At 46.8% G+C, this 25293-nt stretch overlaps 1 protein-coding gene across 1 annotated transcript in view; it reads left to right on the plus strand.

Annotated features, from left to right (window-relative positions):
• Positions 1–25074, plus strand: part of LOC129709234 (scavenger receptor class B member 1-like) — a 36000-nt gene extending 10926 nt beyond the window's left edge. The window contains exons 3-14 of the mRNA XM_055655460.1: positions 3136–3296; positions 11684–11825; positions 13384–13587; positions 15527–15622; positions 15883–15998; positions 18956–19122; positions 19732–19850; positions 20980–21053; positions 22501–22552; positions 23310–23462; positions 24272–24374; positions 24803–25074. Of these exons, the coding sequence (XP_055511435.1) occupies positions 3136–3296; positions 11684–11825; positions 13384–13587; positions 15527–15622; positions 15883–15998; positions 18956–19122; positions 19732–19850; positions 20980–21053; positions 22501–22552; positions 23310–23462; positions 24272–24374; positions 24803–24819 (1404 nt within the window). The 3' untranslated portion in view covers positions 24820–25074. The remainder of the gene's footprint in view (positions 1–3135; positions 3297–11683; positions 11826–13383; positions 13588–15526; positions 15623–15882; positions 15999–18955; positions 19123–19731; positions 19851–20979; positions 21054–22500; positions 22553–23309; positions 23463–24271; positions 24375–24802) is intronic.
• The last annotated feature ends 219 nt before the right edge of the window (positions 25075–25293 follow it).

Consider the following 25293-nt stretch of genomic DNA (forward strand, 5'->3'; position numbering starts at 1 on the left):
TTTTGAAAGATTATTACTCTCTCGTTGGTTCCTCTACATGTTGATTTAGATAACTATCCTGCATACATTCCAAGAAATCCTCTTCCTCAGCATCCCTGCCAATTTGATTCACCCAATCTATATGTAGATTGAAGTCACCCATTATAACTGTTTTGCCTTTGTCGCACGCATTTCTAATTTCCTGTTTGATACCATCTCCAACTTCACTACTACTGTTAGGTGGCCTGTACACAACACCCACCAGCGTTTTCTGCCCCTTAGTGTTTCGCAGCTCTACCCATACCGATTCCACATCCTCCAAACTAATGTCCTTCCTTTCCATTGCATTTATCTCCTCCCTAATCAGTAACACTACCCCACCTCCTTTTCCTTTCTCTCTATCCCTCCTGAATATTGAATATCCCTGGATGTTCAGCTCCCAGCCTTGGTCACCCTGGAGCCATGTCTCCGTGATCCCAACTATATCATAGTCATTAATTGCTATCTGCACATTCAACTCATCCACCTTATTACGAATGCTCCTTGCATTGAGACACAAAGTCTTCAGGCTTGTTTTTACAACACTCTTACCCCTTATACAATTATGTTGAAAAGTGGCCCTTTTTGATTTTTGCCCGGGTTTTGTCTGCCTGCCACTTTTACTTTTCACCTTGCTACCTATTGCTTCTACCCTCATTTTACACCCCTCGGTCTCTACGCTCACACATTTAAGAAACCCTTTCCCTTTAACTCCATCCTCCACTATCCCATTCGACACCCCACCCCCCTTATTCAGTTTAAAGCCACCCGTGTAGCAGTGGCAAACCTGCCTGCCAGAATGCTGGTCCCACACCTGTTAAGATGCAATCCGTCCCTTTTGTACAGTTCCCCCTTAACCCAAAACAGATCCCAGTGATCTAAGAACCTAAATCCCTGCCCCGTACACCAGTTCCTCAGCCACACGTTCAGGTCCCGTATCTCCCTGTTCCTGCTCTCGCCAGCACGGGGAACTGGAAGCAAACCGGAGATAACAACCCTGGAGGTCCTGCTTTTCAACATTTTTCCGAGCTCTCTAAAGTCACGCTGCAGAATATTCATCCCCTTCTTTCCGACATCGTTTGTGCCGACATGCACTACCACTTCCGGATGTTCACCTTCGCCCTTGAGGATTTTCTGCACTCTGTCCGTGACATCCTGGATCCTGGCACCGGGAAGGCAGCACACCATCCTTGCATCCCGTCTGTTGCCGCAGAAACCCCTGTCCATACCTCTTACAATGGAGTCTCCCACTACAATGGCCTTGCCTGCCTTAGACCTTTTTGGTTTTGGCTCAACAGCCCTATTCGCATCGCAAGCCAGTCCGTCGCTCAGTGTAAACACGTCTTCTGTCCCAACAGCTTCTAAGCGGGTGAACCTGTTTACAAGAGGTACACCACCCGGGGACGTTGGCATTCCATGCTTCCCTCCCTTTCTCACTGTCTCCCACCTTCTCTCTTCCAGTACCTTAGGTGTAACAATCGTACTGTAGGACTTGTCGAGGAACGACTCCGTTTCTCGTACGAACCGGAGGTCATCCACTTGCTTCTCCAGTTCCCCAACACGGCCCTTCAGGAGCTCTACCTGGATGCACTTTTCGCATTTGTAGCAGCCAGAGGCACCAGCGGTGTCCTTGACCTCCCACATACTGCAAGCATCGCACTGAATCAGCTTGCCCGACATCTCCTTCTTTCGTCTCTACCTCTCAAGCGTATTGCATGGTCTCCTCTCCGAAGACTCTCGAGCCAAAGACTCACACTTCCCTCACAAGGCCGCTCACTCACTGTCGCTCGCTAAGAGCCGTCTTGCTTAAATTGACTGATAAATTGCCTGATTTACCAATTTACAAAGCAAATTCCTCAGTTTTCAACTGTTTTCCCACACTGACTCACTTCTCTCCTCCCACTTGGGCTAGAGCCAATCAGTCGTATCTCTTGCTAATCTGCTGCTGCTGTTCCTCCCAAATCTACAGCAGTTCTGAACAAAGACTTGCCTGGCCTTGGCCTTGGCCTTTACTTTAACTGTTTTCACCCCTCTCCTCCCACTTGGGCTAGAGCCAATCAGTCGTATCTCTTGCTAATCTGCTGCTGCTGTTCCTCCGAAATCTACAGCAGTTCTGTTTTGCAACAGCAGTATGTTTTGCAACATACGAGGAATTTGATTTGCCATACAGTCATACCAATAAAAAGCAACAAGACACAAAATACATTTTAACATAAACATCCACCACAGCGACTCCTCCACATTCCTCACTGTGATGGAAGGCAAAAAAAACTGAAATCTCTTCCCTTCTTTGTTCTCCCATTGATGGGATGATCTTGGCTCCCGTAGCCGGTGGTTGGGCCCTCCGCATCAGGGTGACCAAGCTTCCGCATCGGGGGGATGTCAGCTCCTCGCGCCCGGCGATTGGACCACGGGTCGGGGCTAGTCGAACATCCTGCTGCTTTGGAGCTTCCCAAGGTCAGTTTCTACCCGAGACTGCAAGCTCCTCGATGTTGGAATCCACAGAGATCGTAGGCTCCGATGGAAATTCCACAGCCCCCGCGGTGGGGCTCAAAGTCAGTCCCGAGCCAGCTCCATGATGTTAGGCCGCAGAGCGACCGGAGATATGATCCGGAAAGCAATCACATCTCCGGCAAGGGAAGAGATTGACAAAAAAGTTTCCCTCGACCAGCACCACCCCCTCCCCACCCCCTACATAAAACAAACCAGAGAACATTAACAGGCGGGGTTTCGGGTCGAGACCCTTCTTCAGTCTGAAGAAGGGTCTTGACCTGAAACGTCGCCCATTTCCTTCGCACTGTAGATGCTGCCTCACCCGCTGAGTTTCTCCAGCATTTTTGTCTACCTTCGATTTTGCAGCATCAACAGTTCCTTCTTACACAGAGAACATTAACACATACTTTTTAAAACACACTAAAAATAACAAAAAAGACAGACAGACCGTTGGCGAGGCTGCCATGGCTGACGTCGTGCCACAGATCTCCATTGTTTGTAGGCCACGTTGCCTTGGCACTCACACCTCCACATGCAAGAGTTTCTCCGTCTGTAGAGCAGTATCGGAGGCTTGTCTTCATTTTATAATCCCTGTTGTAATCTGTCTTTTGTTATTGGATCTAGAACGTTCAAATCAACCCACGCAATGGTTTTGCCTATTCCGTCTGGAAGGATGTTCCTATCCCTTTCTACATGTCTGTATATTTCTTTCATATCGTGAATCCAGACGCAATTCTCCAGGGTGAGAAGCCTGTTGTTGAACAGCGAGGACCCTACGTTTACAGGTATCTCAGTTAGCAAATACTTTGAAATGTCATGCCAGGACTTTGTGATTGCTTAACTTGTTATTCTAGCAGTCAACATACAATGGGACAGAATACAACAGGCAATGCAACATCAAAGATGAACACAGAGTGCTGGAGTAACTCAGCGGGTCAGGCAGCATCTGTGGAGAACATGGATAGGTGACGTTTCACAGAGTGCTGGAGTAACTCAGCGGGCATCTCTGGAGAAAAAGGACGGGTGATGTTTTGGGTCAGGACCCTTTTTCAGACTGAAGACCTGAAACAGAAACATCACCCATCCTTTTTCTCCAGAGATGCTCTCTGGCTGAAAACGTTTTTTCCTCATCTCAGTCTTAAATGGCCTATCCCTTATTCTTAAACTGTGACCCCTGGTTCTAGACTCCTCAACATCGGGAATATTTTTTCCTGCATCTAGCCTGTCCAATCCCTTAATAATTTTACATATTTCTATAAGATATCCTCTCATCCTTCCAAGATCAGTCGACCCATTCTTTCATTCTACATATAGATTGGGTGAATCAAATTGGCAGGGGTGCTGAGGAAGAGGATTTCTTGGAATGTATGCGGGATTTTTTTATATATCAGTATGTAGAGGAACCAACGAGAGAGCAGGCTATTTTAGACTGGGTATTGAGTAATGAGGAAGGGTTAGTTAGCAATCTTGTTGTACGTGCCCCCTTGGGCAAGAGTGACCATAATATGGTTGAGTTCTTCATTAGGATGGAGGGTGACATTGTTAATTCAGAAACCATAGTTCTGAACTTAAAGAAAGGTAACTTTGAGGGTATGAGATGTGAATTGGCCAAGATTGACTGGCAATTAATTCTAAAAGGGGTGACGGTGGATATGCAATGGAAGACATTTAAAGACTGCATGGATGAACTACAAAAATTGTTCATCCCAGTTTGGCAAAAGAATAAATCAGGGAAGGTAGTACATCCATTGATAACAAGGGAAATCAGGGATAGTATCAAAGCGAAGGATGATGCGTACAAATTAGCCAGAAAAAGCAGCATACCGGAGGACTGGGAGAAATTCAAAGACCAGCAGAGGAGGACAAAGGACTTAATTAGGAAAGGGAAAATAAATTATGAAAGAAAACTGGCAGGGAACATAAAAACTGACTGCAAAAGTTTTTATAGATATGTGAAAAGAAAGAGATTAGTTAAAACAAATGTAGGTTCCTTGCAGTCAGAAACAGGTGAGTTGATCATGGGGAACAAGGATATGGCGGACCAATTGAATAACTACTTTGGTTCCGTCTTCACTAAGGAAGACATAAATAATTTGCTGGAAATAGCAGGGGACCGCGGGTCAAAGGAGTTGGAGGAATTGAGTGAAATTCAGGTTAGCCGGGAAGTGGTGTTGGGTAAATTAAATGGATTAAAGGCTGATAAATCCCCAGGGCCAGATAGGCTGCATCCCAGAGTACTTAAGGAAGTAGCTCCAGAAATAGTGGATGCATTAGTAATAATCTTTCAAAACTCTTTAGATTCTGGAGTAGTTCCTGAAGATTGGCGGGTAGCAAACGTAACCCCACTTTTTAAGAAGGGAGGGAGAGAGAAAATGGGGAATTACAGACCAGTTAGTCTAACATCGGTAGTGGGGAAACTGCTAGAGTCAGTTATTAAAGATGGGATAGCAGCACATTTGGAAATTGGTGAAATCATTGGACAAAGTCAGCATGGATTTACGAAAGGTAAATCATGTCTGACGAATCTTATAGAATTTTTCGAGCATGTAACTAGTAGCGTGGATAGGGGAGAACCAGTGGATGTGGTGTATCTGGACTTCCAGAAGGCTTTCGACAAGGTCCCACATAAGAGATTAGTATACAAACTTAAAGCACACGCCATTGGGGGTTCAGTATTGATGTGGATAGAGAACTGGCTGGCAAACAGGAAGCAAAGAGTAGGAGTACAGAGCCCTGATGAGTCCTTTTCACAATGGCGGGCAGTGACTAGTGGGGTACCGCAAGGCTCAGTGCTGGGACCCCAGCTATTTACAATATATATTAATGCGACAAAGGCAAAACAGTTATAATGGGTGACTTCAATCTACATATAGATTGGGTGAATCAAATTGGCAGGGATGCTGAGGAAGAGGATTTCTTGGAATGTATGCAGGATAGTTATCTAAATCAACATGTAGAGGAACCAACGAGAGAATAATAATCTTTCAAAACTCTTTAGATTCTGAAGTAGTTCCTGAGGATTGGCGGGTAGCAAACGTAACCCCACTTTTTAAGAAGGGAGGGAGAGAGAATACGGGGAATTACAGACCAGTCTAACATCGGTAGTGGGGAAACTGCTAGAGTCAGTTATTAAAGATGGGATAGCAGCTCATTTGGAAAGTGGTGAAATCATTGGACAAAGTCAGCATGGATTTACGAAAGGTAAATCATGTCTGACGAATCTTATAGAATTTTTCGAGGATGTAACTAGTAGCGTGGATAGGGGAGAACCAGTGGATGTGGTGTATCTGGACTTCCAGAAGGCTTTTGACAAGGTCCCACATAAGAGATTAGTATACAAACTTAAAGCACACGGCATTCAGTATTGATGTGAATAGAGAACTGGCTGGCAAACAGGAAGCAAAGAGTAGGAGTAAACGGGTCCTTTTCACAATGGCAGGCAGTGACTAGTGGGGTACCGCAAGGCTCAGTGCTGGGACCCCAGCTATTTACAATATATATTAATGATTTGGATGAGGGAATTGAAGGCAATATCTCCAAGTTTGCGGATGACACTAAGCTGGGGGGCAGTGTTAGCTGTGAGGAGGATGCTAGGAGACTGCAAGGTGACTTGGATAGGCTGGGTGAGTGGGCAAATGTTTGGCAGATGCAGTATAATGTGGATAAATGTGAGGTTATCCATTTTGGTGGCAAAAACGGGAAAGCAGACTATTATCTAAATGGTGGCCGATTGGGAAAGGGGGAGATGCAGCGAGACCTGGGTGTCATGGTACACCAGTCATTGAAGGTAGTCATGCAGGTGCAGCAGGCAGTAAAGAAAGCGAATGGTATGTTAGCTTTCATTGCAAAAGGATTTGAGTATAGGAGCAGGGAGGTTCTACTGCAGTTGTACAGGGTCTTGGTGAGACCACACCTGGAGTATTGCGTACTGTTTTGGTCTCCAAATCTGAGGAAGGACATTATTGCCATAGAGGGAGTGCAGAGAAGGTTCACCAGACTGATTCCTGGGATGTCAGGACTGTCTTATGAAGAAAGACTGGATAGACTTGGTTTATACTCTCTAGAATTTAGGAGATTGAGAGGGGATCTTATAGAAACTTACAAAATTCTTAAGGGGTTGGACAGGCTAGATGCAGGAAGATTGTTCCCGATGTTAGGGAAGTCCAGGACAAGGGGTCACAGCTTAAGGATAAGGGGGAAATCCTTTAAAACCGAGATGAGAAGAACTTTTTTTCACACAGAGTGGTGAATCTCTGGAACTCTCTGCCACAGAGGGTAGTTGAGGCCAGTTCATTGGCTATATTTTAGAGGGAGTTAGATGTGGCCCTTGTGGCTAAAGGGATCAGGGGGTATGGAGAGAAGGCAGGTACAGGATACTGAGTTGGATGATCAGCCATGATCATATTGAATGGTAATGCTGGCTCGAAGGGCCAAATGGCTTACTCCTGCACCTAATTTCTATGTTTCTATGTTTCTATGTTTCAGCATATGACAGTCCCGCATTCCTGGGAATTAACCTGGTGAACCTACGCTGCACTCCCTCACTAGCACGAATGTCCTTCCCCAAACTAGGAGACCAAAATTGCACACAATACTCCAGGTGCAGACTCATCAGGGCTCTGTACAACTGCAGTAGGACCTCCCTGCTCCTATACTCAAATCCTCTCGCAATGAAGGCCAACATGCCATTAGCTTATTTCACTGCCTGCTGTACATGCATGCTTACTTTCAGTGACTGATGTACTAACACACCCAGGTCTTGTTTCACCTCCCCTTTTCCTAATCTGACACAATTCAGATAATAATCTGCCTTCCTGTTCTTGCCACCAAAGTGGATAGCCTCACACTTAGCCACAAGAAAATCTTTGCCATGAGGTTACCTGTCAAAAGATTGACACTGTACACAGTAGATGCTGTTCATTTAAGTATCTGCGGAATGTAATGAGGTTGGCGAAACGTACAATTCGGAGCTCTGGCCAGAAATGGCATTTGTCCGGTGCTATTACGAGCTGTGTGGGGTTGGAGTGATTGGATCAAGCACTGCGCCTGCTGGTGCTTGGGGAACGCACTAATCTCCCTAAATGACCATCCGGGTTCTGTCGTAAACTGTCGTGGCCTGCGTTTGGACCGGAGCTCAGGGGATAAAGCTTGCCGCTCAGTTGTTGACAACCTTCTGGAGAACTGTGACGTACTATGTATGCAAGAGACATTCTTAGCAAAGCAAGACAGGGCCAAACTCAATACTCTCAATGGCAACTTTCATGGGGCTGGGGAGCCCACAACTGATTGTTTAAGAAGGAACTGCAGATGCTGGAAAATTGAAGCTACACAAAAATGCTGGAGAAACGCAGTGGGTGCAGCAGCATCAATGGAGCGAAGGAAATAGGCAACGTTTATTTGTATAGGGTGAACAATATTGAGAAATGATTCAATGGCGATTATGTCACATGAGGTGTATCATGCCATGAACAAGCTGTCCAACAACAAAGCAAGTGGCTTGGATCGTATTTCTGCTGAACTTCTTAACTAAGCGAGTGTGAGGATAGCTCCTCTCCTTGCTATTTGTTTTACTGGCTTTATGATTCATGGCTTGTTACCAGACTCAGTGTTGTCTGTTGTGCTAATGCTGGTCATTAAGGACAAAGCTGGTAAAGTAGGCAGCCTAAATAATGACAGGCTCACAGCTTCAGCCAGCATATTGTCAAAAGTCTTAGAAAGAATTCTGCTGGATAGAGTAAATGAGTTTGTTAACTCACAGATAACCAGTTTGGCTTTAAAGCTAAACATGGCACTGATTTGTGTATATATGCCCTAAAGATGATTGTAAACAAATATTATTGCTTTATTGATGCTTCCAAGGCTTTTGATCGTGTTAATCACAGAAAGCTGTTTGTTAAAATGAGTCAAATAGGAGTGCCGAGACTAAAGGTGGCCTATAATGATGCCATGAGAACATTGTTAAGGAAACCTAGATGGTGTAGCGCTAGTAACATGCTTGTGGCTGCAGGAGTTAGTACTTTAGAAGCTATCCTAAGAAATCATATGTATGAATTCATTTGCAGGATTAATGACTGAAGATTGAATTAACGTGGTCTTATCAAACATAGGATTTAGCACTACACGCTACCAATCTCAGTTGTGGAGACATTGGTATCGCAGTCCCGTTGTAGGACATTGATCTTTCTTTTTTATTCTGGATTTTAAATCATATATTGTGTTTTTGTATATAATTTATGATGCTCATAAGTAATGAACTGAGCTTTTATTTGTATTTGATTGGTGTTTTTATATGCAATGTATTTTATGTAATGTCATCACGTCTGGACCTTGAGTCTGAAATAAAGTTTAATCATAATAATAATAATAATAATAATAATAAAATAATAATTATTATACTGCTTCTGCCCACTCACCCAACCTATCCAAGTCACCCTGCAGCCTCATAGCATCCCCATTGCAGCTCACACTGCCACCCAGCTTTGTGTCATCGCAAACGTAGATGTTGCATTTAATTCCCTTGTCTAAATCGTTAATATATATCGTAAACTGGAGTCCCAGCACCGAACCTTGCTGCACCCCACTAGTCACTGCCTGCCATTCTGAAAAGGACCCGTTAATTCCTACTCTTAGCTTCCTGTCTGCCAACCAGTTCTCTATCCATGTCAATCCCCTAACCCCAATACTATATGCTCTATTTTTGCAAACTAATCTCTTGTGTGAGACCTTGTCAAGGGTTTTTTGAAAGTCCAGATACACTACATCCACTGGCTCTCCCTTATCCATTCTACTTGTTCATCCTGAAAAAATTCCAGAAGATTAGTCAAGCATGATTTCCCCTTCATAAATCCATGCTGACTTTGACTGATCCTGTCAATGCTTTCCAAATGCGCTGCTATTATATCTTTAATAATCGATTCGATCATCTTCCCCACCACCGATGTAAGGCTAACTGGTCTATAATTCCCTGTTTTCACTCTCCCTCCTTTCTTAAAGAGTGGAATTACATTGGCTACCCTCCAGACCACAGGAACTGATCCAGAGTCGAGAGAACATTGGAAAATTATTATCAATGCATCCACCATTTCTAGGGCCACCTTCTTAAGTACTCTGGGGTGCAGACCATCAGGCCATGGGGATTTATCTGCCTTAAGTTCCAACAGTTTACCTAACACCATTTTCTGACTAATGTGGAATCCCTTCAGTTCATCCCTCCCACTAGATCCTCTGTCCCCCTTGTTTTTCTGGGAGATTGTTTGTGTTTTGCTCAGTGAAGACAGAACCAAAGTTACTTGTTTAACTGTTCAGCCCTTTATCCCATTATAAATTCACCACATTCTGACTGTAAGGGATCTACATTTATCTTCTCTAATCTTTTCCTCTTCACATGTCTAAATAAGCTTTTACAGTCAGTTTTTAAATTCCCTGCAAGCATTCTTTCTTTCACTGTTTTCAAGGGATCTACATTTTAATCTTCCCCTTGAGGTCCAAACGAAATCCGTTTTCCTACTTCACTTGACACTAAATAAGCTTTAAACATCCATCACATCAGTTTTTGGCCAAATAAACTTATCTCCCACTCTCCCCCCCCCCCCCCCCCCCCCCCCCCGATGTCAGAGTCAAAGTCAAAGCCCCCTTTCCGCGGCCATTAAAGCCACGCCGGGTATGCTCGCACACCGGGTTTTGATGTTAGAGCCCCCGGCGTGCTTAAGTTAACCCAAGCCGCGCGGGGCAGTGATTGACCGCTCCCCCTCGACCCCGCAACTCGGAAGTCGCCGTAAAGAGCCCTGAAAAGCGGTCTCCCTCCCTCCAAGATTTTCCCTTCTTAATTAACCCCTTTGACCCCCTCTGTTGAATTCTAAATGTCTTCCAGTCCTGTGGTTTGCTGCTTCTTCTGGCCAATGTATATGCCTTTTCCTTGGATTTACCACTATACCTAATTTCCCTCATTAGCCACGGTTGAGCCGCCTTCCCTGCTTGATTTTTACGCCACACAGGGATGACCAATTATTGTAATTCATCCATGCGATCTTTAAATCTTTGCCATTGCATCTTCACCATCAACCCTTTAAGTATCACTTGACAGCCTATCCTAGCCAATTCCCGTCTCATACCATCAAAGTCTCCAGTCTTTATGTTCAGGACCCTCTTCTCTGAATTAACCATGTCACTCTCCATCTTAATGCAGAATTCCACCATATTATGGTCACTGTTGCCCAAGGGGTTCTGCACAACAAGATCGCTAACTAATCCTTCCTCATTACACAATACCCAGTCGAGAATGGCCTGCCCTTTAGTTGCTTCCTCTACATATTGGTTTAAAAACCCATCCCGTATACATTCCAGGAAATCCTCCTCAGCGCTGTTATCAATTTGGTTGGCCCAATCTATTTGTAGATTAAAGCACCCATTAAGTCACCTTTGCTACACACACGCATCCCTAATTTCCTGCTTGATGCGATCCCCAACCTCCCTATTGCTGTTTGGTGGTCTGTATACAACTCCAACAAGCAGTTTCTGCCCTTGGCTATTTCACAGTTCTACCCAGACAGATTCTACAGCATCCAAGCTAATGTCTCTCCTCGCATTTGCATCAATCTCCTCTTTAACCAGCAATGCCACCCCATCTCCTCTTCCTTTCTGTCTATCCTTCCTGAATATTGAATACCCCTGCATGTTTAGCTCCCAGCTTGGTCACCCTGGAGCTATGTCTCCGTAATCCCAACTATATCATATCCCTTAACTACTAATTATATGTAGGCAGGCTGCCCGACTTTCAGGGAACTATGGACTTTAATCCCAAGGACCTTCTGTCATCACCACTTCCTCGTGCCCTTCTGTTTAACCTGCATGCCCCACCTATGTTTGACTCGCCAATATGCATTATGTTGGACGTTGCCATTAATTATCCCCCCAACTTTCCGAATGGCCTACTCGTGCACCAATTGTCTATTGTCTATAGTATCACAATTCTTCCCACATTCCTGTCCTTTTCCAATGTTTTTGACAGATTTTACAGAATTCCGTATCATCGTTAACTGCTTTTCCTTACAACTTTAACGTATTTTCCTTTGTTAGTACTATCTTAAATGGTTGTAAAATATAAAATTATGTAATTAATGAATTCTGGAAAAAGTGAGTTAGTTAACTTATTGAGATGTTTGTTATTTTACAGAGAATACAGACCAAAGGGCAACATTAGCTTTCATGACAATCACACAGTTTCCTACCGAGTGTTTCGACAATTTCACTTTGTGCCAGAGCGTTCAACAGGCCCTGAGAGTGACCAGCTCGTTCTCCCCAACATGCTTGCACTAGTAGGTACCAGGCTTCCCAACACACTTACACCAGCAGGCACCGTATTCACCAGGGCCACGTACTGCAGCATCAAAGCTGTGGAGAGACTGGATTTAACTTGGAGCAGTGAAGGATGAAGAGAGAGTTAATAGAGATGTTTAATATTGTGAAGGGGCTTAACTGAGTTCGACAAGATGTATTTTCTTGATTAGTACAGGTATCAGGGATTATGGGGAGAAGGCAGGAGAATGGGGTTGAGAGGGGACAATAGATCAGCCATGATTGAATGGTAGAGTAGACTTGATGGGCCGAATGGCCTATTTCTGCTCCTATCACTTATGACCTTTTCCCACACAGTGTTGAAAGGCTGGGACTGAGTGAAGACAAAGGAGGCAGAGTCTGGTGCTTTCCCCAATGTGCTCTGCAACGTGAAGGGTGGAGGAACGAGATTCGGTGGGAGTGGAGAAAATCTAACCCAAAAAAACAATCATGGCTGTTGGGAAAGTGTAGTGGAGCAATTGACACGGTGGCGCAGCGGTAGAGTTGCTGCCTTACAGCAAAATGCAGCGCCGGAGACCCGGGTTCGATCCCGACAACGGGCGCTGTATGTATGGAGTTTGTACATTCTCCTTGTGACCTGTGTAGGTTTTCCCCACACTCCAAAGACGTACAGGTTTGTAGGTTAATTGTCTTGATATCAATTGGCTTGATAAAATGTAAAAATTGTCCAGCATAAAATTGTCCAACTTCCAGTATAGTCCCTGGTGGACTCTTCAGAAGTGATGACCACAAGGTACAAGGACAGCTAATCAAAGCTGGTAGTAAGAGAGCCAACCTCTTTCAGGTTTTCTCTCAGCCATTTTAGATTCCTTCAACTTCCCATCTTGCTTTCTGTGTCACATGTAAGTGACCACATTGATTTGTCCTCTCATTGGCAGGTCCTGTCCCATCGTGCCTTGTCACCCTTGCATCCCTTGCGTTGTGTTCAATGATACGCCCACTTCCTGTCGTTAAGGTCGATTCTCCTTCCCAATCGAAAGTCTTTTTTGCCTTAGCGTGTTTTGTAGAATCCAGAGTATTATATATGTTGCCTTAATTCTGCTCGCTGCTTCCAGATCATCTACTGATATTTTTGAGGGGGGATGAGGGGGGATCTTATAGAAACTTACAAAATTCTTAAGGGGTTGGGCAGGCTAGATGCACGAAGATTGTTCCCGATGTTGGGGAAGTCCAGAACAAGGGGTCACAGTTTAAGGATAAGGGGGAAATCTTTCAGGACCGAGATGAGAAAAACATTTTTCACACAGAGAGTGGTGAATCTCTGGAATTCTCTGTCACAGAAGGTAGTTGAGGCCAGTTCATTGGCTATATTTAAGAGGGAGTTAGATGTGGCCCTTGTGGCTAAAGGGATCAGGGGGTTTGGAGAGAAGGCAGGTACGGGATACTGAGTTGGATGATCAGCCATGATCATATTGAATGGCGGTGCAGGCTCGAAGGGCCGAATGGCCTCTACTCCTGCATCTATTTTCTATGTTTCTATGTTTCTATGTTTTGATTTCTTGTTTGTTTCAATTTTAGGGCGTGTCCATTATAGCCGAGAAACTAACTCCACCCATGAAACTAATGTTCAACTTGATCATGAAGAAGTTTAATCAAACTGCTTTCTTCAAAAGAACCATAAAGGAGATGATGTGGGGATATGAAGACGAGCTGATTATCACCCTTAAAAAACTCTTCCCAAACCTCCTGCCGTTTACGGACAAGTTTGGTTTGTTTGCAGATGTAAGTTTGTAGCTTTGAAAGTTTAGTAATTGAACAAACACAATGGGTTAAATAAGGAGCAGATTGCACCTCCTTATAGAAAGTCTTACCGCACAGAAACAGGTCCTTCGGCCTGCTACGTCTCGGCTATCCATCGAACCCCTATCTATTCTAATCTAATAGGGCAGAGAAATGGGGTGCGTGTTACTCCCATACCCTGATCTCACTGGAGACACAAGGAACTGCAGTTGCTGGTTTACAAAAAAAGGAGAACATGGATAGGTGACGTTTCAGTGAGTGCTGGAGTAACTTAAGTCAAGTCACGAGAGTTTATTGTCATGTGTCCCAGATAGGACAATAAAATTCTTGCTTGCTGCAGCACAACAGAATATTGTAAGCATAAATACAGAACAGTTCAGTGTGTCTATAGCATAGACCATATATATACACACACAGATAAATAAGCAGATAAAGTGCAATAGGCTGTTATAGTTCAGAGTTTGGTTGATGGCTGTGAGGAAGAAGCTGTTCCTGAACCTGGATGTACCAGATTTCAGGCTCATGTACCTTATACCTGAAGGCAGTGGAGAGACTGCGATAGATCCCTTCGATGGTGGGGAGGTCAGAGCCGATGATGGACTGGGCAGTGATCTGAAGTCTTTTCCGCTCCTGGACGCCGAACCAAGCCACGATGCAACCAGTCACCATGCTCTCTACTGTGCACCTGTAGAAGTTCGAGAGAGTCCACTTTGACATACCGACTCTCCGTAATCTTCTCAGGAAGTAGAGGCGCTGATGTGCTTTCTTTATAATTGCATCAGTGTGCTGGGACCAGGAAAGATCTTCGGAAATATGCACGCCCAGGAATTTGAATACCCCTGTATGTTTAGCTCCCAGCCTGGGTCACCCTGGAGCCATGTCTCCGTAATCCCAACTATATCATATCCCTTAACTACTAACTGTGCATTCAATTCATCCACCTATTTTGAATACTCCTCGCATTAAGCCACAAAGCTTTCAGGTTAGTTTTTCTAATCCCCTTTCTACCTTTTGCTTCTGTCCTCCTTTTATAGCCCTCAGTCTGCCTGCATTGTCCCATCCCCTGCTCTGTTAGTTTAAATGTGACCTTTCCTCCACTTTCTTTCCCGGGAGCTGCATGGATACGCATCCACGTTGACTGCACCCCACCCTGTTTAGTTTAAACTCACCCGTGTAGCACTAGCAAACCTGCCTGTCGGTCCCCTTCCATTAAAGGTACAGCCCGTCTCTTTCGCACAGGTCACCCCTGCCCCAGAAGAGATTCAAATGGTCTAGTAGATATAAAAATCCCTGCCCTCGCATCAACTCCTTAGCCACACATTCAAACCCCCCATTATTAGGGATTAATGGATTTAGATGAAGGGATTCAAAGCACATTAGCAAATTTGCAGATGACACAAAGCTGGGTGGCAGTGTAAATGGCGCTGCTGGCTTGAAGGGCCGAATAGCCTACTCCTGCACCTATTGTCTATTGTCTCCCTGTTCCTACACTCACTAGCACGAGGTACTGGAAGCAACACAGTGATAACCACCCTAGAAGTTCTGCTTTTCAGCCTCCTACCTAGTTGTCTATGCTGACGTTGCAGAACCTCCTTCTACTTCTCTACGTCATTTGTGCCTACATGCGCAACTACTTCAGGCTGCTCACCTTCCCTCTTGAGGATGTTCTGAAGTCGGTCTGCGACGTCTTGGACCCTGGCACCTGGGAGGCAACACACCATCCTCGAGTCTCGCGTGCAACCACAAAACCCGGATACATGGATAGGTGACGTTTTACAGAGTGCTGGAGTAACTCAGCGGGTCAGGCAGCATCTGTGGAGAAACTGGATAGGTGATGTTTTGGGTCGAATTGGCTGACTGGCCAATTAGACAGGCTTCTGTCGTGAACGATCTAACATTCTATGTTGGGATTATGTTGCAGCTGAACAACACCGACACTGGATTATTCACGATTTACACAGGAGTTGATGATATCAGGAAAGTCCAAGGAATCGACACGTGGAATGGTGGTAAAAAGGTGCGGTTTGGGGAATTGGAGTGGAGATCAGCAGATGCAAGAATTTGGGGCAGGGGAGAGGGCAGGGTAGAGGGAGGGGGGCAGAGGATGGGGCTGGGGGCAGGGGATGGGGGAGGGGGTTAGGGTAAGGGAGGGAGGGGGGGGGAGGGTCAGGAGCCCAGAGCCAACAGAGGCAAGCATTGAACAAGAACGTATTTGAAAGATGCATGTTTTACATTGTTGAAAGGTGAGTTGCCGTAATTGCAGTGGTTATATTGCAGGTCAACTACTGGCACTCTGCCCAATGCAACATGATAAACGGCACCTCGGGGGAAATGTGGCCTCCATTTTTGACTCCGTCAGACGCGCTGGAATTTTACAGCCCAGATGCCTGTAGGTATGAACGAGAATTAATTCACCAAATACAATGTGTTTCACAGCAATCATTTTGTAGAGATGTGTTATGGAGTTTAAACAACCACGAGGTGCCGGTTAGTGCAAGGCTTTGGTAACGTCACCACATGCCAACACTGGCACTGAGCAGATCCAACACCAATTCATGGGAGAAGATCTCATGGCTGACTAATTAGTGCAGGCAGATGTCGCAGCCTGAGAATAAGCCAGTCAAAGGTCATTTGCGTTTAAAATAGCGAACAGGGATGCCAGGTAGCGGGAGAGTGGGGTGTAACAGCGAGAGAGAGGAAGCAGATACGAGTGGGAGACGGGGAGAGACTGGTCCGGCAGAGAGATGGTAATAGGTGTGGGAGAGAGAAGGGGGTTTGTGTTTAGTTTCACATTCTGCAGAGAGTGCCGGGGATTTGCTCGTTGGTTGCAGGTTGCAGAGGCGGGATGTTTCGGGTTGAGACCCTTCTACAGAGATGCTAGTATGTTGCCTGTCCCGCTGAGTTACTGCAGCATTTTGTGTGTATCCCCGTTGATGACTGGTGCTCGGCTTTCGCGCTGAGGGGGTTAAATGCCAGCCACTGGATAAGGTGAGAGGTGCTGCTGACGGTCCCTGGCCTGTCAGGGAACGGGTTCCTCATGAGTTGGAGCAGAGTTGAGCTGGAGTTAGCGCTTCCCCTCCACGCTGGCTGTAAGCCTGGGGCCATCACCGCTCCGGGCCGGTGTCCCGTCACCCCGGACATCTCTCGCCGCCCCTGGACTGGAATGGGACACTCGGGAGGGGACGGGGGTGAGATCACCCGTTCACACTTGTTCCAAATTATCTAACTCCAGTGGCAGTTCAACAACACTTGTAGCGTCGGAGACCCAGGTTCGATCCTGACTACGGATAAAACAGAGGCAGCAGCTCAGCTGTTTATCGCCAATGACCTATAACTGGGGCATGCCCAGTTGGAATACCGAACTCGCTTATTGTTTGGCAAATGAGGATGCAAAGCGAGATTCCAGAGTGGTTACGAGACTCTCTGAGAGGGGAAGTGAGCAGCCAGAGGTCGTGGCCAGGTCGGTACCAATGACACAAGAAGAGAGAGTAGTAATGAGAGGCCAGGGAGTTTGGCAGTAGCATCTTCATGATTGTGATCTCAGGATTAGTTCCCATGCCACATGCTAGGGCAACACGAAATAAAAAGATATATTGCAGTTGAACATGTGGCCCTGGAGCAGGAAGGAGGGCTTCAGATACGTGATTCATGGTTACACGGGCACTTGTGAACTAAAACCCCCAAAGAGATTTGCTAGTGTGTTGTGAGGATTTAAATTAGAGGGGTGGGAGTTTAGGATGGTAACTAACTTAACCTAACTTAACCTAAACTTTACTGAACCAGAGCCGTAGGTCAATTGGAGGACGGGCTGACGGAAAGATAGAGTTTCTAACCACAAGTCATGTGCCCAGTGAGAAGGAGGGGCGGAAGTGAGTTTATTTCAATGCAAGGAGTGTTATGGTGAAAGCGGATGAGCTTGGAGCTTGGGACGGGGATGTTGTGACCATTGTGGCCATGGGAAGAAAGCAGGAACAAGGTACTGATTCTGGACCATCAGCCATGACCACATGATCACACTTGAAGGGCCAAATGGCCTACTCCTGCACCTATTTTCTATGTTTCTGTGGAATGCAAGAGGGACATGACTGACTACTCAATGTTCCAGCGCTGTGATATTTCAGCTGTTGTAGGGAGGGGGGGGGGGGGGGGGGGGGTAGAAGAGTTGCTTTATTAATCAGAATGTCACAGCAACACTGAGATACAGCTCAAAAATAAAAATGGTACAATCACCGATGGGATTATACTATGGGCCCCATAGCCAGCAGGAGAGGAACAGAAATGTAGACTGATTAGGGAATGATGTCAAAGCAACAGTGTGGTCATACTGGATGACTTTAATTTGCCCAATATTGAGGGAGGGGTGAGGAGGGAAGAGGCAGTGGTGCTTTTATCAGAAGAGGCTCCTTTGAAGTTTTCAAGAAGGTTTTTGGTTCTTGAAGCCTCGCCAGCAGCTGTTTGTTTTTTCATTCTTTTTGTTATTTTTAGTCTGTCTAAAAGTTTGTTTTTGGAGGTCTTTTAGTCTTTTTTATATGGGGGGGGGGGGGGGGACCGTCTTCTCAGTCACTACCTGGCCGAGGATGCGTCTTTTCTCCGAGCCGCATCTTCGCCCCCTCCTCGCGGCCTTTCCTGCCGGAGACCGTCCAGAGCTTCAGCAGCGGTGCAGCACTGAGTTACCATTGCGGAGCGAGCGATGCCTTACCGGGGATCGCCGTGTGGAGTTCCGGAGTGTTGTGCCAGCTGTTTAACGCCGTGGAGCTGTGGTCTGCAGAGCTTCCAGCCGCGGGCGGCGGGCGCTGACTTTAACATCGCGGAGTCCTGGGACCCCTTGTCGGGGGTCACCAGCATTGAATCTCCGCCCAGCTCGGCCTGTGGACTTCGGGAGTTGCGGTCTCCGGTAGGGAGTGGCCGATTCGGAAACTCCAAGCCGCTGAGAGTGTTCTCCGTTCCGACGCCAGAACTCCGATCACCCGGCGAGAGGGCCTGAAGGCCCCGACCACGGGTGAACAAAGAGGAAGATGGCGGAACTTTATTGCCTTCCCTCACAGTGGGAAACGTTGATTCAGCTGTGTGGGGGTGTTCATGCTAAATTATTTTTATTCGTATGACTGTATGGTAATTTAAATCCCACTGTACCAATTGGTGCATATGATAATAAATGTCTCTTGAACTCTTGGTTTTTTGGCCTCATGTTTCAACCAGTCACTGGATGGACATTGGTCCCATTGTTGGACTTCCTCAACGCTGATCATTTCCATCGTCCTAGTTGTGTGTCGCCCATTGAACCCACCGGGCAGTTCCCCCTTCCCCTTCACCATTGATCTTACACAAGTTGACTTTGCCATTGGAACAGGTCGGTGAAGTTAGTTTACCAGCAGTCAGGCCGGACCTACGGATTACCGTCCTTCCGCTACGTTGCTCCGAAGACGATGTTTGCAAACGGGACGGTGTACCCTCCCAACCAGGGCTTCTGTCCGTGCCGACAGTCGGGGGTTCTAAACGTCAGCACCTGCAGACATAGTGAGTACAAATCCTCTCCTCCATCAGCACCAAATACCCGCGGCATTTTAACCTGTTCTGTTGGCTATTCATTCACCAAACAAACAATCCCAGCACCTTTCATCTACACACAGATAGCCTTGTTGTTCTTTAAAGGGCTTTATTCTCAGCCTCGTTACTCTTTGCCCATAATCCTCTTGTAGTATGACGTTATATTCACCTTTAGCTCCTCTGTGGAAGCCATCTCATGTATCCTTTCCTGATCTCACCTTTAAGTGTACTCCTACACCTATATACCAGCTGTCCATGCCTCCTTGTAGTTGACCAGAGCCTCAATATCTTTCATCATCCAGGGGCCTTACCACGGCAGCCTTGATCTTCTTTCCATGAGGAACGTGCTGGTCCTGAGGGAACGGGAGAGAGGAGGCAATGTGGATGTTGAGGCCAGAGATAAAACCCACCACCCTGGAAGGATGCTGGTTTAGAGGAGCACTACACAGCTATTGTGCCATAATGTGTTCCAGCATGCTCTCACAAAGATCGAGTCTCACTAAATCTCTTCCTACACGGCCACAAACATGTTTGTTCTGTAACTGTGGCGTTGCTTTACGTTTGTGGTCTTTTATTTAGATTCACAAGTCTTCATCTCGCATCCTCACTTCTACAACGGTGACCCTACGCTGTGGGAGGCTGTGGACGGATTACACCCCAGTGAGAAAGACCACTCACTCTTCATTGACATCCACCCCGTAAGTAACGACCATGCACTCTTCATTGACATCCTCCCTGTAAGTAACGACCACAAACTCTTCATTGACATCCTCCCTGTAAGTAAGATTTTCATTCAGGTTGGCTGAGATAAAGAGCAAAATCTAAACCTCAGCTTCACGACTTTTGATGCACCAAGAATGGTGTCTGATCCTGGTCTCACTGGAGCGGGCACTTGGTCTCACACTGGAGCGGGCACTTGGTCTCACACTGGAGCGGGCACTTGGTCTCACACTGGAGCGGGCACTTGGTCTCACACTGGAGAGGGCACTTGGTCTCACACTGGAGAGAGCACTTGGTCTCACACTGGAGAGGGCACTTGGTCTCACACTGGAGCAGGCACTTGGTCTCACACTGGAGCGGTTAACAGCTTTTGACTACCTCTATCCATGATATGAAAGGTGCTGGTCAGTATACAACACCTGGTGGATACCTGGGCCTCAACCACCTGGGCCTCAAGTGGTTCCTGGGAAATTGAAGTGCAGGAGGGAGGATGTTATGTCACAACTTCACAAACGTGGGTGAGACCAGACCTGGACTAAACCACATCCCCAAGGCCACACTTTCTCCCAGACAGAGCACTGTGTGCAGTTCTAGTCACCGATATACAAAAAGGTGCCATTAAGTTGGAAAGTTAGAAGAGATTCACCAGGATGTTACCTGAGCCTGCAGGATTCCTCTTCGGAGTGTAGGAAGCTGAGGGGTGACATTACTGAGGTGTACAAGATCACAAGGGGCATGGTGGACTGCTTGGTCAGTTTTTTTCTCGGGGTAGAGGATTCTAAAACTAGAGGACATAGATTTAAGGTGAGAGGGGAAAGAGCTAATGGACACTTTTTCATCGTAGGGTGGTAATTGTGTGGAATGGGCTGCCAGAGGAGGTGGTGATGCGGGCTGATTGTACTCGAGTATGGTATGACCTGATTTAATTGTGTAGCAGGCAAACAAAAGCTTTCCACAGTACCTCGGTACACGTGACACTAAACCCATACCAAGAAGATCAGGCATTCTGGCTGAATTGATGGTCAGATTTCAGGTTGTATCTGTCCGTGTGACCAGTTAGCACTCGGTTTCCGAACGTTTTAGTCTAATGGATTTTTTATCTTTCAGTTGACGGGAGTCCCTCTGAATGTCTCCATCAAGTTACAACTAAATCTGTTTCTAAAATCTGCCAAAGGAATAAAGTAAGTGTTTATTTTGTCACTTTATTCCCACCTGTCAATGTGAGACATCATCATGATCCCAGACTGAACCAACGTTAACCCCAAAGCCTCATGACCTTGAGTAACCCTGAACCACTGTCCAAAGGTCACCCTGAGGTGTACCTGTACAAGTGACATTGGGTTAGATCTCTCATCTTCATCCTTTGCCCATTAGTTTTGGAATCGTCTACCCTGGGAAAAGACTGAGCGTTCACTTCATCCAATTCCCTCATGATCTTGTACACCTCAATAAGGTCACCCCACAGTTTCCCCAACTCCAAAGACAAAACTCCCAGTCTATCCAACCTCTCCCTGTAGCTCAAGCCATCAGGTCCCAGTGACATCGTGTCTGGGTGACCAGAACTGTACACGGTGCTCAAAGTGTGGCCTCATCAATCACCTGTACAGCTGCAGCATGACGGTTCAACTCTGTATCTTCCCGTAGAGATAGAAACATAGAAAAAAGATGTACGAGTAGGCCATACGGCCCTTCGGGCCAGCACCACCATTCAATATAATCATGGCTGATCATCCAGAATCAGTACCCCGTTCTTGCTTTCTCCCCATATCCATTGATTCCGTTAGCCCTAAGAGCTAAATCTGACTCTTTCTTGAAAATATCCAGTGAATTGGCCTCCACTGCCTTCTGTGGCAGAGAATTTCATCGATTCACAACTCTGTGAAAAGGTCTTTCCTCATCTCAGTCCTAAATAGCCTACCCCTTATTCTTAAACTGTGACCCCTGGTTCTGGACTCCCCCTACAAGGGGAATATTTTTCCTGCATCTAGCCCGTCCAATCCTTTAAGAAATGTATATGTTTCCATAAGATCCCCTCTCATTCAAGTCAAGTCAAGTCAAGTTTATTTGTCACATACACATACGAGATGTGCAGTGAAATGAAAGTGGCAATGCTCGCGGACTTTTGTGCAAAAGACAAACAACAAAACAACCAAATTCTACTAAATTCCAGTGAATGCAAGCTTAGTCGATCCATTCTTTCATCATATGTCAGTCCCGCCATCCCAAGAATTAACCTGGTGAACCTACACTGCACTCCCTCAATAGTAAGAATGTCCTTCCTCAAATTAGGGGACCAAAACTGCACTCAATACTCCAAGTGTCTGATGTTTGTAAATTTATGAGGGGCATAAATAGGATAGATTGTTAGATTTTTCCCCATGGTCGATGTGCTTACAACTAAAGGGCAGAGGTTTAAAGTTGGAGGGGAGAATGAGGAAGTGTTTGACCCCACACAGGGAGTGGTTGGAGCTGCCAGACCAGGTAGTAAATAAAGGGCTTAGGGGCCGAATGTGATCATCTTCACCCAGTGTCTGTGGGACGTCTCCAAGGGACTTGAGCGGAGAATCTCAAGATAGGGTTCGCTGCCCGTTGCAGCCATGAACTAAACTCTGGCCTTTCCTTGAGCAGCTTGCTGGGGAAGATGAGGACCATGCTGTTGCCTCTCATGTGGTTCGATGAAGTAAGTCCCACCCGTATTTACAATCAAGGTCTACATGGCTAATGACACACTGGGGTAAAGCAGCAGCCAAAAGAACCAGCCCCCCCCCGCTCCCCCTCCCACTCCTGTCTCCCCTCCCCTGTGATGACCGGGCCAGTGTCCGCAGTGACCATGATGACCTGATCAGCTGCCTTCACGTGTCCTGCATGGGGCCTCCACATTGCCCCTTTATCCACAGCACCTGCTCCACTCTGTGTCACTCCACGCCACTCAGCCTCACTACCCTACACCCCACTCATCCTCACTACCTCCTGCTGCTCTTGGCCACTTTTGAGTAGGCTCGATGGGCCGAATGGCCTCATTCTGCTCCATCTAATGGCCATTGCCTCGCTATACTGAGGTCAATCGGTAATTCAGGCCCACAGTTGCATCACCAGGCCTTCAATTGCCTCCAGAGCACAGTTCTATGTTGCAGCCTGCCCACCTCACCAGTAGAGCCGTTCCTGGTCCCAGTGCTCCCTGTCCCACTCCCCACCCTATAATGCACTCAGCTTGACAGCTGAGCCTCTGGCCAGGAGTGCCGCGCGGCACCGTGATTTGCCGAGTGCCGGTTAGACCGTGACTTCTCTAAAGGAAGTCGGTGTCCCAGCCAAGTAAATGTAACGTAACTACTCATACAATGAGTAATGTTTCATCTACATCACCATGCAATGTGCCAGCCGATATTGCCAACTCGATTATTCCTTTGTTGCTGATGGAACTTTCTGCACTTGATCAGAGTGGGAATATCTCCGGTCCGATCCTGGACAACTTCTACATGTTCATGGCGCTGATCCCGCTCTTGCTGGAGATCCTGCAGTACCTGCTCCTGGCGATCGGTGCTTTACTGCTGACTGTGGCTGCCATCCTTGCATTCATCTCCATGCAACAGGTAGGAATAATGTGTGATGTTGAACTTCTGGCATGAAGATAACTAATCTCAAGAAATCTTGCATTTAATGTTTAATGTAGAAACTAAATATTGAAAAACAAATGGGGAAGGCCAAGATGGCAAACCTGACAAAACCTGTGTGGGAAATGTTAGCAATATTTAACTGAGGCAAAAAGGTTGGTGCTTAGAAACCACGAGGCCTTGTTGAAGAGAAGCTGACCGGATGTAAACTGTGGACAAGGATGTTTCACTATCATCCGTGTGGACACAGGCCAGACAAGCATGAGGGGTCAGCCCAGTGATCTAGGACATACCGCAGCCCAGGAACAGGCCCTTCGTCCCACAATGTCCGTGTTGGACGATGTCCAGCTGAGCTAAATCTCCTCTGCCTGCACGTGATCCATATCCCTCCATTCCCTGCACATCTAAAAGCCTCTTAAACACCACTATCGTATCTGCCTCCACCACCACCCCTGGCAGTCCTTTGTCCAGGGTACGGGGTAGGGAATTCATTGACCTCGGCAGTGAGCACAGGGAGTTATATTTACAGCTTGCATCAGGAGGGAATGGCAAGTTCATGCATTAACTGACAACTGAGAGCAGGGTTCAGAGGTGGGCGAGGGCAAGGTTCAGGGGTCGGTGAGGGCAGGGTTCAGGGGTGGGTGAGGGCAAGGTTCAGTGAGGGCAGGGTTCAGGGGTCGGTGAGCAATGGTGAAGGAGGCCTGGGTTTAGCCAAGATCTGAGCACCATCGAAGCAGCAAAATGCCCGTGTTCAGTGATGTAACACGACACTGCCTCCTTCTTTGCAGAAGAGATCCAAGCGTGCACCCCAAGAGCCCACGTGTGAAGGCTATGGATTCTGGAAAGGAGAGAGGCTGAGGGAGCTGCCAGTGGGCCCAGACCTGGTTCTAGGTGGGTGCAATGTGAAGGAGTGACTCACACAAAGCCCTGGAGTGACCAGTGGCAGGGGCTGGCATAGCTGGCAGGGAGGAAGGGGATGGGGCGGCTGTAGGGTGGGTCCCGAGTGCACCATTACACCAGTGTTCACACGCACTGTACACCATTACACCAGTGTTCACACACTGTACACCAGTGTTCACACGCACTGTACACCATTACACCAGTGTTCACACGCACTGTACACCAGTGTTCACACGCACTGTACACCATTACACCAGTGTTCACACGCACTGTGCACCAGTGTTCACACACTGTACACCATTACACTAATATTCAACACACACGGTGCACAATTACAACCCTGAGACACTGTCTGTCACCTTTTGATTTTCAATCACCATCAGTGTTACCAGTAATTTTCTTTTATTTTATCTTTAAAGCTGCCAGTAAGGAATGAGGACAGTTCTGGAAGTCAGCTCCCCGATGTGCGTTCGTGATTGAAGATGAGCTGGTTGTGGAAGCTGAACGAGTGCTTGTGACCTGTTTCTGTGATTCTCACACCTTGTGTAAAGCATATTGTCTGCTGTCGGTGTCAATCTTTTCTGCTGCCTTCCAAGTCGAGATCTGCAATACGTTGCAGGCAGCTCTTGCTCTCCACAATGGTCCCCAACACCTACCCCACCCCCCCGGTCCCTTCCCCCACCCCCTCCCCCTCCCCCCTTCACCCCCACACCCGCCAGTCCCTTCCTCCTCGCCTCCACCCTCTACAGTCCCCTCACCCCCCACCCCCCCATCCCTTCCCCCCACCACCCATCCCCCCCCCTCCCCATCAACTGTTTTTTGCCAATTTCATTTGCCCAGTTATATGAGATTCATATAGTTCTTATTTCATTAACTTTCCTACAAACATGTTTACATTTGGACTGCCTGC

Source organism: Leucoraja erinacea, chromosome 25 (assembly GCF_028641065.1).
Source record: "Leucoraja erinacea ecotype New England chromosome 25, Leri_hhj_1, whole genome shotgun sequence".
Lineage (NCBI taxonomy): Eukaryota > Metazoa > Chordata > Chondrichthyes > Rajiformes > Rajidae > Leucoraja > Leucoraja erinaceus.